The following is an 18,094-nucleotide window of genomic DNA, read 5'->3' on the forward strand; positions in this document are numbered from 1 at the left end:
TTTATGTTATGAGGTATCAGATTCTGCGCCAGGTGTACCTGGCATCTACTAATCTGGTGGGTTTTGTGTTATCTCTGTACTTTTCAATAGTGTACAAGCGTCCTCAAACTTTTTAAACAGGGGACCAATTCACTGACCCTCAGACCATTGGAGGGCTGGACTATAGTTTAAAAAAAAAACTATGAACAAATTCCTATGCACACTGCACATATCTTATTTTGAAGTAAAAAACAGAACGGGAACAAATACAATCACACTGCCTCATGTGGCCCGTGGGCTGCAGTTTGAGGACCCCCAAAGAGGTGAAAAGATGAACAATGGTTTGGAAAAAGCAAATTTTGGAAAATAGAAAAAGCTTTATTTGTTTGGAACTTTTTTTTTTGAGACAGAGTTTTACTTTGTCACCCTTGGTACAGGGCCATGGCATCATAGCTCACTGCAACCTCAAACTCTTGGGCTCAAGTGATCCTTTTGCCTCAGCCTCCCAAGTAGCTGGAATACAGGTGCCCACTACAACACCTGGCTATTTTTAGAGACAGGGTCTCACTGTTGCTCAGGCTGGTCTGGAACTCCTGAGCTAAAGCAATCCACCTTGTTGTGCTGGCCTACCAGAATGCTAGGATTACAGGCATTGAGTCAGGAACTCACTTATTTTATTTTATTTTTTTTTTGAGACAGAGCCTCAAGCTGTCGCCCTCGGTAGAGTGCCGTGGCATCACAGCTCACAGCAGCCTCCAACACCTGGGCTCAAGCGATTCTCCTCAGCCTCCCAAGTAGCTGGGACTACAGGCGCCCACCACAACGCCTGGCTAAGGAACTCACTTATTTTTAATAGAACTTTTTACTGCCTGTCTATACTTTGCTACATATGCAGTATGCAAAATCTTGTTCTCCTATATCCTGAAGGGCGAAAATTGCCCAGTGGGACACAGAAGTCTATGTTATGCTCTCGCAATTCATGTTTACAGAATAAAGCAATAGGAAACACAATCACACCTTTATTGAAAGTTAAATATGCAAAATGGCTGCACATTTTCATTATATCAAAATCACATGTATTTAGCAGATCAAAATATCTTCTCTAGGGGGAAAATAGTAAACACAATTTTTGAAAAACATGACTTTTATATATATAGTAAATAGCTAAAAAAAATGTAGACATCACAATGTGCTACAGTTCATCATGGTGGTATACACTGTATTCCTTGGGAGAGATGAAGCCATCACCATCATGGTCATTCTTGGTAAACATCACAATGCTACAGTTCATCATGGTGGTATACATTGTATTCCTTGGGAGAGATGAAGCCATCACCATCATGGTCATTCTTCTTAAAAATATCTTCTAAAACAGCATCTTGATAGGACTTGTCATGTGACTTCTCATCTTTTTCAAATTCCCTTTTCAAGTACAGATTTATCTATTGGGCCAAAATAATATTTTTTCAATAAAAGTTATCAATAAATTTCCAGGAACTTTGAGGAATGTTTACAATAATGAAACTCACATTCAAGACTATTTATAGGTTAAGTGATAAAAAAATTTTAAAACGCTAATTGAAGTTTTATTTTTTTATTATTATTATTTTTTTTGGTTTTTGGCCGGGGCTGGGTTTGAACCCACCACCTCCGGCATATGAGACTGGCGCCCTACTCCTTGAGCCACAGGAGCCACCCTGAAGTTTTATTTTTTTTAACTTCTCAAGCAATGTTTAGGAGAGGAACAGGTTTTCAAATTAGCTTCCCCTGAGGTTATAGATGGTTAGTGGTCCATACTCAACAACTGGCATTTGCGTTGAACGTTGTTGAAACTGTACTATAAATGCTTTCTAACAGTGTACACTATTCATATTATCAAAGGAAAATCACTCTTAAGGATTTTCATTAGCAAGTAAAACATAAATTGGCATTTTAATGATCTCTAAAAGTAGTAAGTATATAATCAATACAACCCAACCATGGGCTTTGAAATTTTAAAAATTAAATTTTTTTTCTATCCTTCTATAGCTCTCCCCCAAACCTACATAACTATGACAATCTCTCTAATACTAATATCAAATGAACAGATATTCTGGAGTATTCCCTGTTTCTCTACATAAAAAGAATTTCTCTACATGAACACATGTTGAAAACATTGCCTACTGTAACAGCCACTAGCTACATGTGATTACTGAGCACTTGAAATGTGGCTACATCAAACTGAGATATGTTACTGTAAATGTAAAATATACAACACATTTTGAAGACTTAAAAAGGTTATATCTTATTGACAATTTTTACATTAATTTCACATATATTTTAGATATATTAAGATACCACATATATCATTAAAATTAATTTTACTAATGTCTTTTTACTTTTTTTTTTTTTTTTTTTTTTTGTAGAGACAGAGTCTCACTTTATGGCCCTCAGTAGAGTGCCGTGGCCTCACACAGCTCACAGCAACCTCCAACTCCTGGGCTTCAGCGATTCTCTTGCCTCAGCCTCCCAAGTAGCTGGGACTACAGGCGCCCGCCACAACGCCCGGCTATTTTTTGGTTGCAGTTAAGCTGGGGCCGGGTTTGAACCCGCCACCCTCGGTATATGGGGCTGGCGCCTTACCGACTGAGCCACAGGCGCCGCCCTGTCTTTTTACTTTTTAAGATGTGGCTACTAAAAGAATTAAAATTATATATGTGGCTTAATTATGTTTCCATTGGAAAGTGCTAACTTATGTAACTAAAGGAAAGAACGTACAATAATCTGGAAAGAATGTTCACCAAGGTTAGCATTTTAGAGGTGCAGTTTTTGTTGGGGATTCATTGAGGGTACAAGAAACCAGGTTATACTGATTTGTTAGGTAAAGTCCTTCTTACAATCGTGTCTTGCCCCCTTTGAGACAGAGTCTTGTTATGTTGCCCTCAGTAGAGTGCTGTGGCATCACGGCTCACAGCAACCTCAAACTCTTGGGCTTAAGCAATTCTCTTGCCTCAGCCTCCCAAGTAGCTGTGACTACAGGCACCAGCCACAATGCCTGGCTATTTTTTTTTTTTTTTTTTGTAGTTGTCATTGTTGTTTAGCTGGCCCAGGCTGGGTTTGAACCTGCCAGCCCTGGTGTATGTGGCTGGCACCCTAATTACTGAGCTATGGGTGCCAAGCCAGAGGTGAGAGTACTTTGAAAGCTAGAGTTGAACCCTGAGAAGTTTTTAGAATTTTTTTTTTTTTTTTTTTGGCGTTAAACCCTGAGAAGTTCTTAGCGATACACAGTCCAAGCTGAACCCATTGTGAGTAGACTTTATTTTTTTGAGACAGAGTCTCAGTCTGTTGCCATGGGATTGACTATCATCGCGTCATCACAGCTCACAGCAACCTCAGACTCTTGGGCACAAGAGATCCTCCTGCCTCAACTTTCAGAGTAGGTGGGACTACAGATACCCACCACTACACCCGGCTAATTTTTTATTTTTAGTAGAGATGGAGTCTTGCTCTTGCTCAGGCTGGTCTCCAACTCCTGAGTTCACACAATCCTCCCAGAGTGCTAGGACTATAGGTATGAGCCACTGCGCCAGGTCTGTGAGTTTAAGGACAATTAATAGACCTTAATGAAGGATATATCAACTGTTCTCAAGTGGAGCTTTGGTCCTATAGAGGGAGATGTTTTTCTTCTGAGATTTAGTAATCCTCTGTAGGTAAAAAGAATATTAAAGAGCCTAAAATATACCTTAGATTCTAACTTATTAAATTTATCTTTTCATAACCATATTGCTGATGCTCAAAATCTATTCCTGTTCCAATACAGAGATATAAAAGGCAGTGGGTAAGAACATGACCTTAATTTTTACCCACACTACTTCCGCTTTGTATTTTAATACAGTATTTCTCTCCCCACCCTCCTTCACCTTATTTATACTGGGGAAATAATTTATTATACCTTTCTCACAAAGAAAGGCAATTTTTTTTTTTTTTTTGAGACAAAGTCTCATTATGTTGCCCTTGGTAGAGTGCTATGGCATCACAGCTCACAGCAACCTCATACTCTTGGGGCTTAAGTGATTCTCTTGTTTCAGCCTCCCAAGTAGCTGGGACTACAAGCACCCACCACAATGCCGGCTATTATTTTGTTGTAGTTGTCATTGTTGTTTAGTATGCATGGGCTGGGTTCGAACCCACCAGCCCCGGCGTATGTGGCCAGCACCCTTGCCACTGAGCTACCGGCGCTGAACTGAAAGGAGGTTTCTTTTACTTCATGTTTCAAATTCAGGCTTTGCCATGTACTGGCTGTGTGGTCCTGAATAAAATTATTTAACCTCTCTAAACCTCAGTTTTATTGTCTGTAAAAGGAGGAAGTAAGCATCTACATTGTAGGATGTGAGAATTAGGGTACGATTTGGGGGCATGAATAAAAAATAGCTACTGTTATTCAAGTGTGTGAAAATTACCCTCGTCTGCCTGTTGATAAAGAAGCTGATCCCTGATAGACATCTGGAGAAACCACAGCTAAATAAATCACTAATTTGGACTTTCTCTTTTATTTTCCAGAAAAGATGTAAAGATCCCCTAATGTCTGTTGGGGAGTATTGATAATGCAGAATGTACCTCTTGGTGTCCCTGTGATAATGAATGGTCTGTGCGCACAGGCTGAACTCTTGGGTACTATGTGAATTCATGTGTAGCTATTGACTTAAAAAAAGGTGATAAAGTCAGAAGACACTGGTTAACAGTTTGTCACCCCTCTAACTGCTCCGCTTCTTAAGATCAAGTGATGTTCCCTTCTCCCTCTTCCATTGTTGGCTGACCATGGTGATTCAGGGAAAAGACTTCACCAATAAACCTGGAAAAAGAAGTTGAACTGGGGGCGACGCCTGTGGCTCAAAGGAATGGGGCTCTGGCCTCATATACTGGAGGTGGCGGGTTCAAACCCAGCCCTGGCCAAAAACTGCAAAAAAAAAAAAAAAAAAGTTGAACTGGGATAAGAAAGAATTAGAGAGAAAGAAGAAAAGTAGCAAGACCTCATCTCTAAAAAAGTAGCCGGGCATTGTGGCAGGCATATATAGTCCCAACTACTCAGGAGGCTGAGGCAAGAGAATCACTTGAACCTAAGAGTTTGAGGTAGTTGTGCGCTGTGATGCATGGAACTCTACCAAGGGTGACAAAGTAAGACTGTCTCAAAAAAAAAAAAAAAAAAATTGTAACACAGATGGATTTAAATTACTATTAAAAAATCACATTGCACACATGAAATTTGTTTGAATTACCTCAGTTTTAGAGAGTTGCTTGTCATTGTCCGTGTCTATCTGTTTAAATGTTTCAATGCTCCGTGGTCCTTTGGTCACAGCATAAAGTTCAATCTCAAAAATCAATGTTGCATCAGGTGGAATCTTGCCTTCTGCTATGGGTATAAATTTTAAGTGTTTAACATACATGAAGATATGGTTCAAATATTCATTCACAAACAGCTATAATAGTATTACGATTGAATTAATTCCTATTTATAAGAACTAATTTCTAAACACAATATTTTTTGTCTTTTAGAATTTTTTTGCCTTTTGAATATTTTTTTAAAATAAATACTTTTAAAAGGAATTTTTCCCATGCTTTTAAATCAAGTCAATTCAAATGCCCTATGGGACCACTCTTTCCTGATTAAACTAAATATAAATCATGTATTTTTTATTAATGCATTTTCTTCTACTTTTTTTGGTACACCGATAAGGCCTTCCATATCCGTGGGTTCTGCATCCATGGATTCAACCAATCTTAGCTTAAAAATATTTTAATTTTATTTTTTTTTTTGTAGAGACAGAGTCTCACTTTATGGCCCTTGGTAGAGTGCCATGGCATCACACAGCTCACAGCAACCTCCAACTCTTGGGCTTAAGCGATTCTCTTGCCTCAGCCTCCCGAGTAGTTAAAAATATTTTAAAAGAAAGGATGGTTGTGTCTATACTGAACAGAACATATGCAGACCTTTTTCATCATTATTCCCTAAATAATACAGTATAATAACTACCTACATAGCATTTACATTGTTTTAGGTATTATAAGCAACCCAGCAATGATTTAAAGCATATGGGAAGATGTGCATAGGTTATATGCAAATACACCATTTTATTTGGGGGCCTTGAGCTTCTATGAATTTTGGTATTGGGGCAGGGTTCCTGGAACCAATTTTTCATGGATACCAAGGGATAACTGTATACTTCTATCATCATACAGAAGAGGAGTGGTACAGAAAAGAAATGCAAGGTCAGAAAAATTTTAAAGCATAGATAGGTAATCTATTAGAAAATGATTTTGTGTTGTTATTTGGAAGCATAAATAAAACATGAGTATCAATACACAGTATTTGTCTTTCAAGTTTTTTTTTTTTTTTTTCCAAGACAGAATCTAACTTTGTTGCCCTTGGTAGAGTGCCATGGTGTTACAGCTCACAGCAACCTCAAACTCTTGGGATCAAGTGATCCTTTTGCCTTAGTCTCCCAAGTAGCTGGGATATAGGCACCCACCACAATGCCTGGCTATTTTTCGAGACAGTCTTTTTATTTTATTTTATTTTTTTATTGTTTGAGGTTCATTGCGGGTACAAAGAATTAGGTTACACTGATTGCATTTGTCAGATCTATTCCCTCTTATAATTGTGTCCTGCCCCCAACAGGTGTGCCATACACCGTGACCCCCATCCCCCATCCTTCCTCCCCTCTCCCTAGAGACAGAGTCTTACTCTTGCTTAGGCTGGTCTCGAACTCCTGAGCTCAAGCCATCCTCCTGCCTTAGCCTCCCATAGTGCTAGGATTACAGGCATGAGCCACCATGCCTAGCCTTTAAGCTTTTTATAGACATTAAAAAATAAGTGCAATGACAGAAAAACAATTTTACAAGAAAAATTCTTTTTTTTTCATTAACATTAAATCATAGCTGTGTACATTAATGCGATCATGGGGCACCATACACTGGTTTTATAAACAGTTTGATACATTTTCATCACACTGGTTAACATAGCCTTCCTGGCATTTGCTTAGTTATTGTGTTAAGACAATTATATTCTACATTTACTAAGCTTCACATGGACCCTTGTAAGATGCACCGCAGGTGTAATCCCACCAATCACCCTCCCTCTGCCCATCCTCCCCCCTCCCTACAAGAAAATTTCTAATCACAATACAAATTTTTAAGTATAAAGTTGAATTGTTCTTATTAAGTTAACCTTTTTGCTATGGTGCAGATGACTTTAATAAACTACGGGCTATTTTCACAAGAATAGTGCTCTAACCCCTGAGCTATGGAGCCCCTGTCTATTTCAGATGACTGTTTTATAAAAATGACCTGCAGAAGGTGGCACTTGTGGCTCAGTGGGTAGGGCTCTGGCCCCATATACCAAGGGTGGTGGGTTCAAACCCGGCCCAGGTCCAAACTGCAACAACAACAACAACAACAAAAATAGCTGGGTGTTTTGGCAGGCGCCTGTAGTCCCAGCTGCTTGGGAGACTGAGGCAAGAGAATTGCTTGAGCCCAGGAGTTGGAGGTTGCTGTAAGCTGTGATGTCACAGCACTCTGCTGAGGGCAATAAAGTGAGACTGTCTCTAAAAAAAAAAAAAAAACAAAAATGACCTGCAGAAATGACTTGCCAAGAGACAGTGGGTAGCTGTGTCACCAACATATTGCCAGGGTCTTAAATGGTATCTGATCTATTATAGGTGCTCCAATATTTGCTGAGTGAAGAATGTATATTATTTATTTTGAAAATGGCTAAGTTTGTCTTTTGAAGGAAACAGCAATTACTTTAATAAAAAAATGGGAAATTCTTGGCAAGGTGTGGTGGCTCATGCCTGTAATCCTAGCACTCTGGGAGGCCAAGGCAGGTAGATTGCCCAAGCTCAGGAGTTTTGGGACCAGCCTGAGCAAAATGGAGACCCCAGTCTCTACTAAAAATAGAAAAAGTAGGCAGGCATTGTGGCCTGTAGTCTCAGCTACTCAGGAGGCTGAGACAAAAGGATCGCTTAAGCCCAAGAGTTTGAGATTGCTATGCACTATGATCATGCCAGGGCACTCTACCCAGGGCGACAGGGTGAGACTGTCTCAAAAAAAAAAAAAAAAAGAAGGAAAAGTGAAAAATTCTTGCTAAAATCTTTGTGTAGCCCAAAGAGGAGATCTTCTAAGTTACAGCCAAAAGAAGAGAATCAGTAATTTTCACAGTGAAGACATAGAAAAAACATGCATCATATGACTAGGATGAAAGTCCTAACCTAAAATATCACATAGTAACTGACTTTAGAGTGAAAGAGCTAGAGAAGGGTTCAATTCAACCAGGGGTCCTCAAACTTTTTAAACAGGGGGCCAGTTCACTGTCCCTCAGACCGTTGGAGGGCTGGACTATAGTTTAAAAAAAAAAACTATGAACAAATTCCTATGCACGCTGCACATATCTTATTTTGAAGTAAAAAAAAACGGGAACAAATACAATCACACCAGCTCATGTGGCCCGTGGGCCGCAGTTTGAGGACCCCTGGAACTTCTCCTGATGATAATTAAAGACAAATTCAAAACACAAGTTCAAATTTCTTTTTTTTTTTGTAGAGACAGAGTCTCACTTTATGGCCCTCGGTAGAGTGCCGTGGCATCACACAGCTCACAGCACCTCCAACTCCTGGGCTTAAGCGATTCTCTTGCCTCAGCATCCCAAGTAGCTGGGACTACAGGCGCCTGCCACAACGCCTGGCTATTTTTTAGTTGCAGTTTGGCCTGGGCCGGGTTTGAACCCGCCACCCTCGGTATATGGGGCCGGCGCCTTACCGACTGAGCCACAGGCGCCGCCCAAGTTCAAATTTCTTAAGGAAAAATATCACAGGTACATATTAAGTTTCTGAACAATTTTACTGTAAACATAGAAAATACTGACAATTGTTATTCCTTGCAAAAAATTAAAATATATAAAACAGAAAAATATGCATTTGCTATAGAATCACATTTAGAGAAGCAGATCAAAGAAGTAGGTATTAATGTAAAGAATCTATACATATACCGTTATTAAAGCACTAAAAAGTCACATGCATTTCAAGACATGCAGGAGTGTTCTGTAACATGAGGTAAGGATATTTTGCAGAGGAAAGACTTCTTCAAGTACTACCTAAAATAAAGTTATAGCTAATGTCAGATCATAATAACAAGTTACTTTATTTATTTATTTATTTATTTATTTTATTAAATCATAGCTGTGTACATTGATACAAGTTACTTTAAAAAATTATTTCATCAAGAAGTTTGTCAAACAGTTATTTATACTCTACGCTGCAACTTTTAAACAATTTAATCCAAGCCATTGTAATACATATAGGTAAGGCTAGCTAGAAGTTAACTGCATTCCAGTGAAAGTACTTTTTTGTAAGTCCATTTCCTTATAAGTAAAATAAGGTGCTGTTTCTTTTCTTAGGGTTTCATAATTTTCTTTGCAGAGGTCCTTCACCTATTTTGTTAGGTATATTCCTAGCTGTTTTTTTTTCACGTGTCATGTATTTTGTTTTTTTTTAAAGCTACTGTGAAGGGAATGATGTCCTTGATTAGCTTCTCAACTTGGCTGTTATTGGCTTATACAAAGGCCACTGATTGGTGGACATTGATTTTATATCCTGAGACATTTATTACTGTATTTTTTGGTCACTTCCAAGAGCCTTGTGGTTGAGTCTTTGGGGTTCTCTAAGTATAAGATCATATCACTGGCAAGGAGCCAGCATGTGACCTCCTCTGCACCCATTTGGTTGCCCTTTATTTCCATCTCTTGCCTGACCGTGTTGGCTAGAACTTCCAGCACTATGTTGACTAGGAGTGGCGACAGAGGACAAACTTGGATTAAAAAGCTGTGGTATATGTATATCATGGAATACTATTCAGCCATTAAATAAGATGGAGACTTTACATCTTTTGTATTAACTTGGACTGAGTTGGAACGCATTCTTCTGAGTAAAGTATCACAAGGATGGAGAAGCAAGAATCCAACGTACTCAATTCTAACATGAAGGCAGTAGATGATCTAATACAATGTGGTGGGTAGGGGAATGTAGGGGTGAGGGGAGAAGAGAGGAGGAGGAGGGTTCATGGAGTATGGCACACCTCTTGGGGGCAGGATACAATTATAAGATGGACTACCTAACAAATGCAATCAGTGCAGCCTAATTCTTTGTATCCTCAATGAATCACAAACAATAAAAAAAATAAGGTGCTGGTGGTATCTGTAGTGAGATTCATCATTGTTTATGTTTATTGTAGACACTTAATATGAACCAACTTTGACTCATGTCAAGTTTCAGCATATTTGCAGCAAGGATCTTATTTATTCATAGCTCAGGTAGTCTGAGCAGTCATTCATATCTAAGTATACATTAGTTTATGAAAAGGATAAACTAAGAAGTCTTTAGGGTAATGGACCCAGGATGGGCACCTACTGATGAGGAGGTGTGGGTGCCTAGCAGATAGGCAAGTGGGTGCTATGGCAGTACGCAGAATGAGGCATGTGATGAGACCAAGCAAGAGAGAAGGGGACGCTCTGAAAATGAGAATGATAATAAAAGACACTGAAAGAAAAACTTTGCCTACATTGTTTTTTGGACAAGCATTACATTCAAGTTAACTCATCTTCAATTTTTCTTTTTCTCTCCTAAGCTCCTCTACAAATAAAAATAGGATATACAAATTTTAGTACTATGGGAGCTGTTTTGATCTGACTGAATGATAGGCAAAAACATTGAAAAAAAGCTGTAGGCTTGGTGCCTGTAGCACAGTGGTGAGGGTGCCAGCCACATACACCAGAGCTGGCAGGTTCAAACCCAGCCCAGGCCAAACTGCAACAAAAAAATAGCTGGGCGTTGTGGCAGGTGCCTGTAGTCACAGCTACTTGGGAGGCTAAGGCAAGAGAATTGCTTGAGCCCAGGGGTTTGAGGTTGCTGTGAGCTGTGACGCCATGGCTCTCTATACAGGGCAACATAGCGAGGAGACTGTCTCAAACAAAAAAGAAAGAAAAAATAAAAGAAAATAAAGCTGTAGTAGTCTAGAACTGTCTCAATATGAATTTCAGGACTGACTGGGCCTGACTTCAGCAGTTACTTCTGCCCAACCCAGTTTAAGATAGCGGATCCCTGGTCTTGCTGGAAAGAACTCTTAATGACTAAACCAACAGCTTCAAAGAGGCCATGCCTATTTCCATGAAATATTTCGTACTAGCAATATCTTATCGTAGAAAATCAATCTTTTTATACTAAATATTTCAAATAGGTGGAATTAATCGGGGTTCCTAAGAGAGTAGACAAATATTTTTTCTGTACAGACTTCACACAGAATAGGGAACAAGGGTCTATCTGAGGGTGCAAGTTGGAATCGGTCTCTATCCCTTCCCCACATGTTTTTTTGCAGTTTTTGGCGGAGCCAAGTTCAAACCCACCACCTCCGGTATATAGGGCCGGTGCCCTACTCCTTGAGGCCCTGCCCTCCCCTCCCCACGTTTTACAAACTTCTCTCTTTATTCTGCTGCACTTAATGTTAGTAATTTTAAAAATACATAATTTTTGAAAAATTAGTAATGCACATAAGAATTTCAAACAGTACAAAATCTTAAGAATGAGAGGAAATCTCCTTTTCACCTTTGACCCTTAGGAACACTTAATGTTATAAGATGACTGCATAAGAGTTTGTGTAGACACATGAATGTGAAATTCCTCCTCTAAAATGCAAGCTCATAGAGGACTGGGAGGAGTCTACTTTGTTCACTGCTTTATGCCTAGTGCCTAGAACAGGGCCTGGCATTGACACTCAATAAATATTCATGGCAAGAATACACTCTGCCCTACTTTATTATATTTATTTTTTTTCAGTTTTTGGTTGGGGCTGGGTTTGAACCCGCCACCTCCAGCATATGGGGCTGGCACCCTACTCCTCTGAGTCACAGGCGCTGCCCTGCCATACTTTATTTTTAACATGTTAACATGTATAGCTCCACCTCATTGTTTTTCCTGGCTGCACAGTAATCCATTGTATGGATAAAGCATAATTTAACTAATTTCTTTTTTTTTTTTTTTATAACTAATTTCATACTGATAGATACTCAGGTAGTTTCCAGTCTTTTGCTATCAGAAAATAAAAAATCTATTATGATGTTCTTTTACATATAGCTTTGTGAACATTCCTGGAAATGGAACTATTGGGTCCGTCACAGACACGTGCATTTTCATTTTTGGTAGAAATTGCTAGACATATTGAATGATTTATGTTCCCAGTGCCTGTGGCTCAAAGGGGTATGGTGCCAGTCCCATATACTGGAGGTGGAGGGTTCAAACCCAGCCCCGGCAAAAAACTGCAAAAAAAAAAAAAAAGAAATTCCTAGCAATAATGCACGAGACTGCTGATTTTTCCATGCCTCTGCCAACATTTTTGTCTTTGCTAATTCAATATATGAAAAATAATGTGTCACTTTTGTTTTAATTTCCCTGTAGGCTAGGCACATTGGCTCATGCTTGTAATTCCAGCACTTTCAGAGGCTGAGGTGGGAGGATCGCTTTGGGCCAGGAGTTCAAGTCCAGCTTGAATTTCTGGCCTTATCTGGGGTAACTTAGTGAGAACCCAATTTTAAAAAAATATTCCCTTTAATTAGGAAAAAAATGAAGTATTCACATACATTTAAAGGCTATTTGTATTTTTTTGCTAGTGCACCACTTTTTTATGGATTTGGCCCATTTCTAGGAAGAAGTAATTTCATAAATGGCTAGTAAATCTTCATACATAAAAGTTGCAAACATTTTTCCATCTGCTTTATCTAGGTTTTCCTATGTTCTTACTGTATGATTTTAAAAATAGGAAAGATATTGAAAAAAATAAGCTCATTTCTTGAATATTTCAAGGCTTGTGCTCTGTTAGGGTAATAGTGACTGACAGCTTTTCCTATCTCAGATATTTCTTTCACAATGCTATAGTGCTGTCTTTGTATTCTAAACTCAGATGTTCCAGTTTCATTAGTTTTAAAACTCTGGTATGCTTACCAAAAGATCTGTGTTATAAACATGCATATAATAATAATATAACATACACTAAAAACAAATTAAAATGCCTAAGGTAGAATCTATAGAATATATGCCATCATTATTAGTGTGGATGTTATTTAGGGGAAAGAATTCTGGCCAGAGAACTATATTCTAAAGATTTTTGTTTTTTTTGCAGTTTTTGGCCAGGGCTGGGTTTGAACCCGCTGCCTCCGGCATATGGGGCCAGTGCCCTACCCCTTTGAGCCACAAGTGCTGCCCAAGATGTCTTTTTTTTTTTTGTAGAGGCAGAGTCTCACTGTACCGCCCTTGGGTAGAGTGCCGTGGCATCACACAGCTCACAGCAACCTCTAACTCTTGGGCTTACGCGATTCTCTTGCCTCAGCCTCCTGAGCAGCTGGGACTACAGGCGCCCGCCACAACTTTCGGCTATTTTTTTTTTTGTTGTTGTTGTTGCAGTTTGGCAGGGGCCGGGTTCGAACCCGCCACCCTCGGCATATGGGGCCGGCACCCTACTCACTGAGCCACAGGCCCCGCCCCAAGATGTCTTTTTAAAATTAAATCATAACTGTATACATTAATGCATTTATGGGGTACAATGTGCTGATTTTATATACAATTTGGAATGCTTACATCAAACTGGTTAACATAGCCTTCCCCTCACTTACTTAATTACTGTGTTACCAAAGATGTCTTATCTTCTTAGTAAAAAGTGGAGCTGGACTGATTTAGACACAGCTAAAGTTCAGTACACTCTAGAGTTCTGTGATTATTTTTTCTATGATTTTAGTTTATCTCTTTCTGAGTTTTTTTGTTTTAAATTTTGGTAAAATACATATAACATAAAATTTACCATCATGATCATTTTCTTTTTTTTTTTTTCTTCCTCAGAATCAACCCTTGTCTGTTCCATTTATTTGTGAGAATGCTTTCAACTTTACCTAATACAGTACGATGTTGTCTATGGCTTTGTTGTATATGGCTTTTATTATGTTAAGGTATGTTCCTTCTATGCCTAGTTTCTTAAGGGTTTTTAATCATGAATGGATGCCAAATTTTATCAAAAGCTTTTTCGACACCTATTGAGATGATGGCATGGTTTTTGTCTTTAATCCTGTTTATGTGGTGAATCACATTTATGGATTTTCACATGTTGAACAATCCTAGCAGCAGCGGGATGAAACTCACTTGATCATGGCAGATTACCTTTTCCCTGTGCTGCTAGTTTTGATTTGCTTGTATTTTATTGAGGATTTCTGTACCTATGTTCATAAAGGATACTGACCTGCAGTTTTCTTTTTTTGTTTGGTCATTTCCTGATTTGGAGTTTATATTAATACTGGCTTTGTGGAATAATTTGAGGAAGATTGTCTCCACCTTATGGTTATGGAACAGTTTCAGTAGGATAGGCACCTGTTCTTTTTTGTAGGAATGTTAGAATTTGGCTATAATTTTGTCAGGTACTAGAATTTTTGTGGTGTTGTCAGAAGTTTTTTTTTTTTTGAGACAGAGTCTCACTATATCACCCTCCGTAGAGTGCGGTGGCATCAGAGATCACAGCAACCTCAAACTCTTGGGCTTAAGCGATTCTCTTGCCTCAGCCTCCCAAATAGTGCCCGAAAGATTTTTATTGTGTATTCTCCGTACTTGATGTTGGTATATTCAGGGAATCTATTTCTTCCTGATTCAAGGTTGTGTGGTTGCATGTTTCCAAAAATATATCCATTTCCTCCAGATTTTCTAGTTGGTGTGCATAGAAGTGTTTGTAACAGTCTCATGACCATTTTCAAGTGTATTGCTCAATGTGGAAAGTATACTCACAATGCTGTGCAACCAATCCTCACAATTCTTTTTTTTTTTTTGAGACAGAGTCTCACTCAGTCACCCTGGGGTTAAATGTCATGGCTTCATAGCTCACAGCAACCTCAAACTCTTGGGCTCAAGTGATTCGCTTGCCTCAGCCTCCCAAGTAGATTGGACTACAGGCGTCCACCATATCATCTGGCTATTTTTAGAGACGGGGTCTCACTCTGGCTCAGCCTGGTCTATAACTTGGGATCTTGCTCTGGCTTAGGCTGGTCTAGAATGCCTGAGTTCAAGCAATCTGGCTGCCTTGGCCTCCCAGAGTGCTGGGATTACAGGCATAAGCCACCATGCCCAGCCTTCCACAATTCATTTTGCAAAAATAAAACTCCTTACCCATTTCTCCTTCACTGGCTCCTTGGCAACTATCCTTCTACTTTCTGTCTCTCTGAATTTGACCGCTTGAGGAATCTTATATGAGTGGATCATACAGTATTTGTTTTTTTGTGACTAGTTTATTTCACTTAGCATGTCTTCCAGGTTTATCCATGTTGTATCGTGTGTCAGGATTTCCCTCCCTTTTAGGGCTGCATAATATTCCACTGTCTGTCTATACTCATTTAATTTATTCATTCGTCTATCTGTGGATACTTGAATTGCTTCCACCTTTGGCTATGTGAATAATGCTGTTATGGCCATAGGTGTACCAATATTCTTTGAGACTCTGCTTTCAATTCTTTTGGATATATATATGCAGAAGTCTGTGATTTATTTTTATTATTATTTTTTTGAGACAGAATTTCAAGCTGTTGCCCTGGGTAGAGTGCTGTGGTGTCACAGCTCATAGCAACCTCAAACTCTTGGGCTTAAGTGATTCTCTTGCCTCAGCCTCCCAAGTAGCTGGGACTACAGGCACTCGCCACACGCCCAGCTATTTTTATTGTTGTTGCAGTTGTCATTGTCAAACCCTGGCCCAGGCTGGGTTTGAACCTGTCAGCCTCGGTGTATGTGGCTGATGCCCTACCCACTGAGTACAGGTGCTGCCTGATTTATTTTTAAATATAACTTAAAAGAGAAATTGAAATTAAGTTCTTACCATAGCCTTTCTTTCCATATGCAAATGAAGGGGGTATAATCACTTTTCTCTTTTCTCCAGGGCACATATCCATCATAGCGATGTCTAGGCCTTTTATGACTTGTCCAACACCAAGAACAAACCATTTGGGGTGGCCTTCATTTTGTGTCCGGCTATAATAATAAGAATACTTAATTAAGCTGATTTCAAGAACTCAAACTTTAAAATATAGCTGGGCATTTAAAACTGGGAGTCCTCTAGGGTGCCTGTGGCTGAAGGAGTAGGGCGCCAGCCCTATATGCTGAGGGAAGCGAGTTCAAACTCAGCCCCAGCCAAAAAAGAAAACAAACAAAAAAAAAAATTGAGTCCTCTGGCTTGGTGCCTGTACCTCAGTGGTTAGGATGCCGGCCAAGTACATTGGGGCTGGCAGGTTCGAACCTGGCCTGGGCATGCTAAACAACAATGACAACTACAATAAAAAAATAGCTGGGCACTGTGGCGGATGCCTATAATCCCAGCTACTTGAGAGGCTGAGGCAAGACAATTGCTTAAGCCCAAGAGTTTGAAGTTGCTGTGAGCTGTGATACACAGAACTCTACTGAGGGCAACATAGTGAGACTGACTCAAAAAAAAAAAAAAAAAATTGGAGTCCTCTGTAGCATCTTCTCTTTCCCTATATTAGTAATTTTCTAAACCCCCTGATGGGGGTATTTGGCTTAAATTTCACTGTAATTGCCATAAAAAAAGTATGATTTGCCCAAAGCTAGTCATTAGGAGTCATCTCATTTTCTTTTTTATTGTCTTTTCAACAGCTACCTTTTTAATGGGTCTCCAGCCCCCAACTAGCTGCATGGCTTGTACAAATAACTCAGTTAACTTCTCTGGGTTTGTTCTAAAAAATGATAGAGCAGCTTTAGCCTCCAAAGGTCATTTTAACGGTTATTTAAATTTTTCTTATTAAATTTCTCTATTTTATTCTAAGTGGGAAGAGCAAACATTTCCCAATCTTATCTTTATATGTAATAACACACACCAAGATAAAACATTCTACCTCTGAGTAATAACCATCAATTTAATAGACGGTCAGTGGGATGTGGGGAGCATGCAGGAGGAGCAGGGCCCAGCATAACTCACAAAGGAAGTCTCTGTTGTACTGTTGTCTTGATACAGTTAGGAAATGGCTCCCAGCCTGTAAAAATCATGCCAAAATAAAGTCTCTTTAACTATCCTATGTAGTCTTCTGTAAAGACTCCAACTCTTGGCAAAAAAAAAAAAAAAAAAAAAAAAGTCCTTACAGGCAGTACCTTGATTTAATTCTTGATATCCTAGGGATAGTGGTTGCTCAGAGATGTGTGGATGTAGTGTATTTTTGGATAATTTCTGGGGTCAACATTTTCAATGAGTTAAAAATAATTAGTTTATTAGAGAACTACTACCATATGTTCTAATTTTTCTCCCCATGAATAAAAGGCTCCACTCTTGGGGCGGCACCTGTGGCTCAGTGAGTGGGGCGCCGGCCCCATGTGCCGAGGGTGGCGGGTTCAAACCCGGCCCCGGCCAAACTGCAACAAAAAATAGCCGGGCGTTGTGGCGGGCGCCTGTAGTCCCAGCTGCTCGGGAGGCTGAGGCAAGAGAATCGTGTAAGTCCAAGAGTTAGAGGTTGCTGTGAGCCGTGTGAGGCCACGGCACTCTACCCGAGGGCGGTACAGTGAGACTCTGTCTCTACAAAAAAAAAAAAAAAAAAAGGCTCCACTCTTAACTGTTTAAAAAACACAAAACCCCAAACAACAAATAAGACGGCCAATTAATTAAGGCTTCTGGTTGGTAGGAAGGGGGGAGACCTTGGGCATCCACTAAACGCGGAAGTAGTTCTCAGCATTTCCTACCTGCAGTAAAATTTTGAGCCATCCTTTGCCAAGTAGCCATCGTAATGGGCATTTAGTAGGTCTCCCTTTTTGCTTGTCTTAGAGCAGTTTTCTGGCCGATGCAAAACTTCTATTTTTACTTCCTCTGTAATCTCTTCTTTCTTTTGTCCCTGAGCCATAAAAAAGCCCCACAGGTAAAAGAAAATGACTAATCCAGATAAGAAATTCATGGTTACTCGCAGTACAACAGCAAGCTTCCTCAGGCGCTCGCTCGCTCCCCGTGGCTGGCGGAGCAGCCAAGTTCGGACGCGTGGCAGGCATTGTCCTACGTCACAAAGGGCCGGGCGAGGCTG

General features: G+C 39.6%; 1 protein-coding gene across 1 annotated transcript; it reads right to left on the bottom strand.

Annotated features, from left to right (window-relative positions):
• Positions 1–985: 985 nt before the first annotated feature.
• FKBP7 (FKBP prolyl isomerase 7) lies at positions 986–18,081 on the bottom strand. The gene is made up of 4 exons (XM_053597066.1): positions 17,763–18,081; positions 15,898–16,049; positions 5,235–5,368; positions 986–1,421 (listed from the first exon to the last, which is right to left on the bottom strand). Exons 1-4 carry the CDS (start codon positions 17,969–17,971, stop codon positions 1,260–1,262), a joined length of 657 nt encoding a protein of 218 aa, XP_053453041.1. The 5' UTR covers positions 17,972–18,081; the 3' UTR covers positions 986–1,259.
• Positions 18,082–18,094: the final 13 nt, after the last annotated feature.

Source organism: Nycticebus coucang, chromosome 7 (assembly GCF_027406575.1).
Source record: "Nycticebus coucang isolate mNycCou1 chromosome 7, mNycCou1.pri, whole genome shotgun sequence".
Classification (NCBI taxonomy): Eukaryota; Metazoa; Chordata; class Mammalia; order Primates; family Lorisidae; genus Nycticebus; species Nycticebus coucang.

What these genes read in the sequence shown, in the direction of transcription:
- FKBP7 (XM_053597066.1), bottom strand. Translation starts at nt 17,971, where the DNA reads ATGAATTTCTTATCTGGATTAGTCATTTTCTTTTACCTGTGGGGCTTT. An exon ending in GGCTCAAAATTTTACTGCAG is followed by an intron (nt 16,050 to 17,762) that starts GTAGGAAATGCT and finishes TTATTATTATAG; the next exon opens with CCGGACACAAAATGAAGGCC. An exon ending in AGCAACTCTCTAAAACTGAG is followed by an intron (nt 1,422 to 5,234) that starts GTAATTCAAACA and finishes TTGGCCCAATAG; the next exon opens with ATAAATCTGTACTTGAAAAG.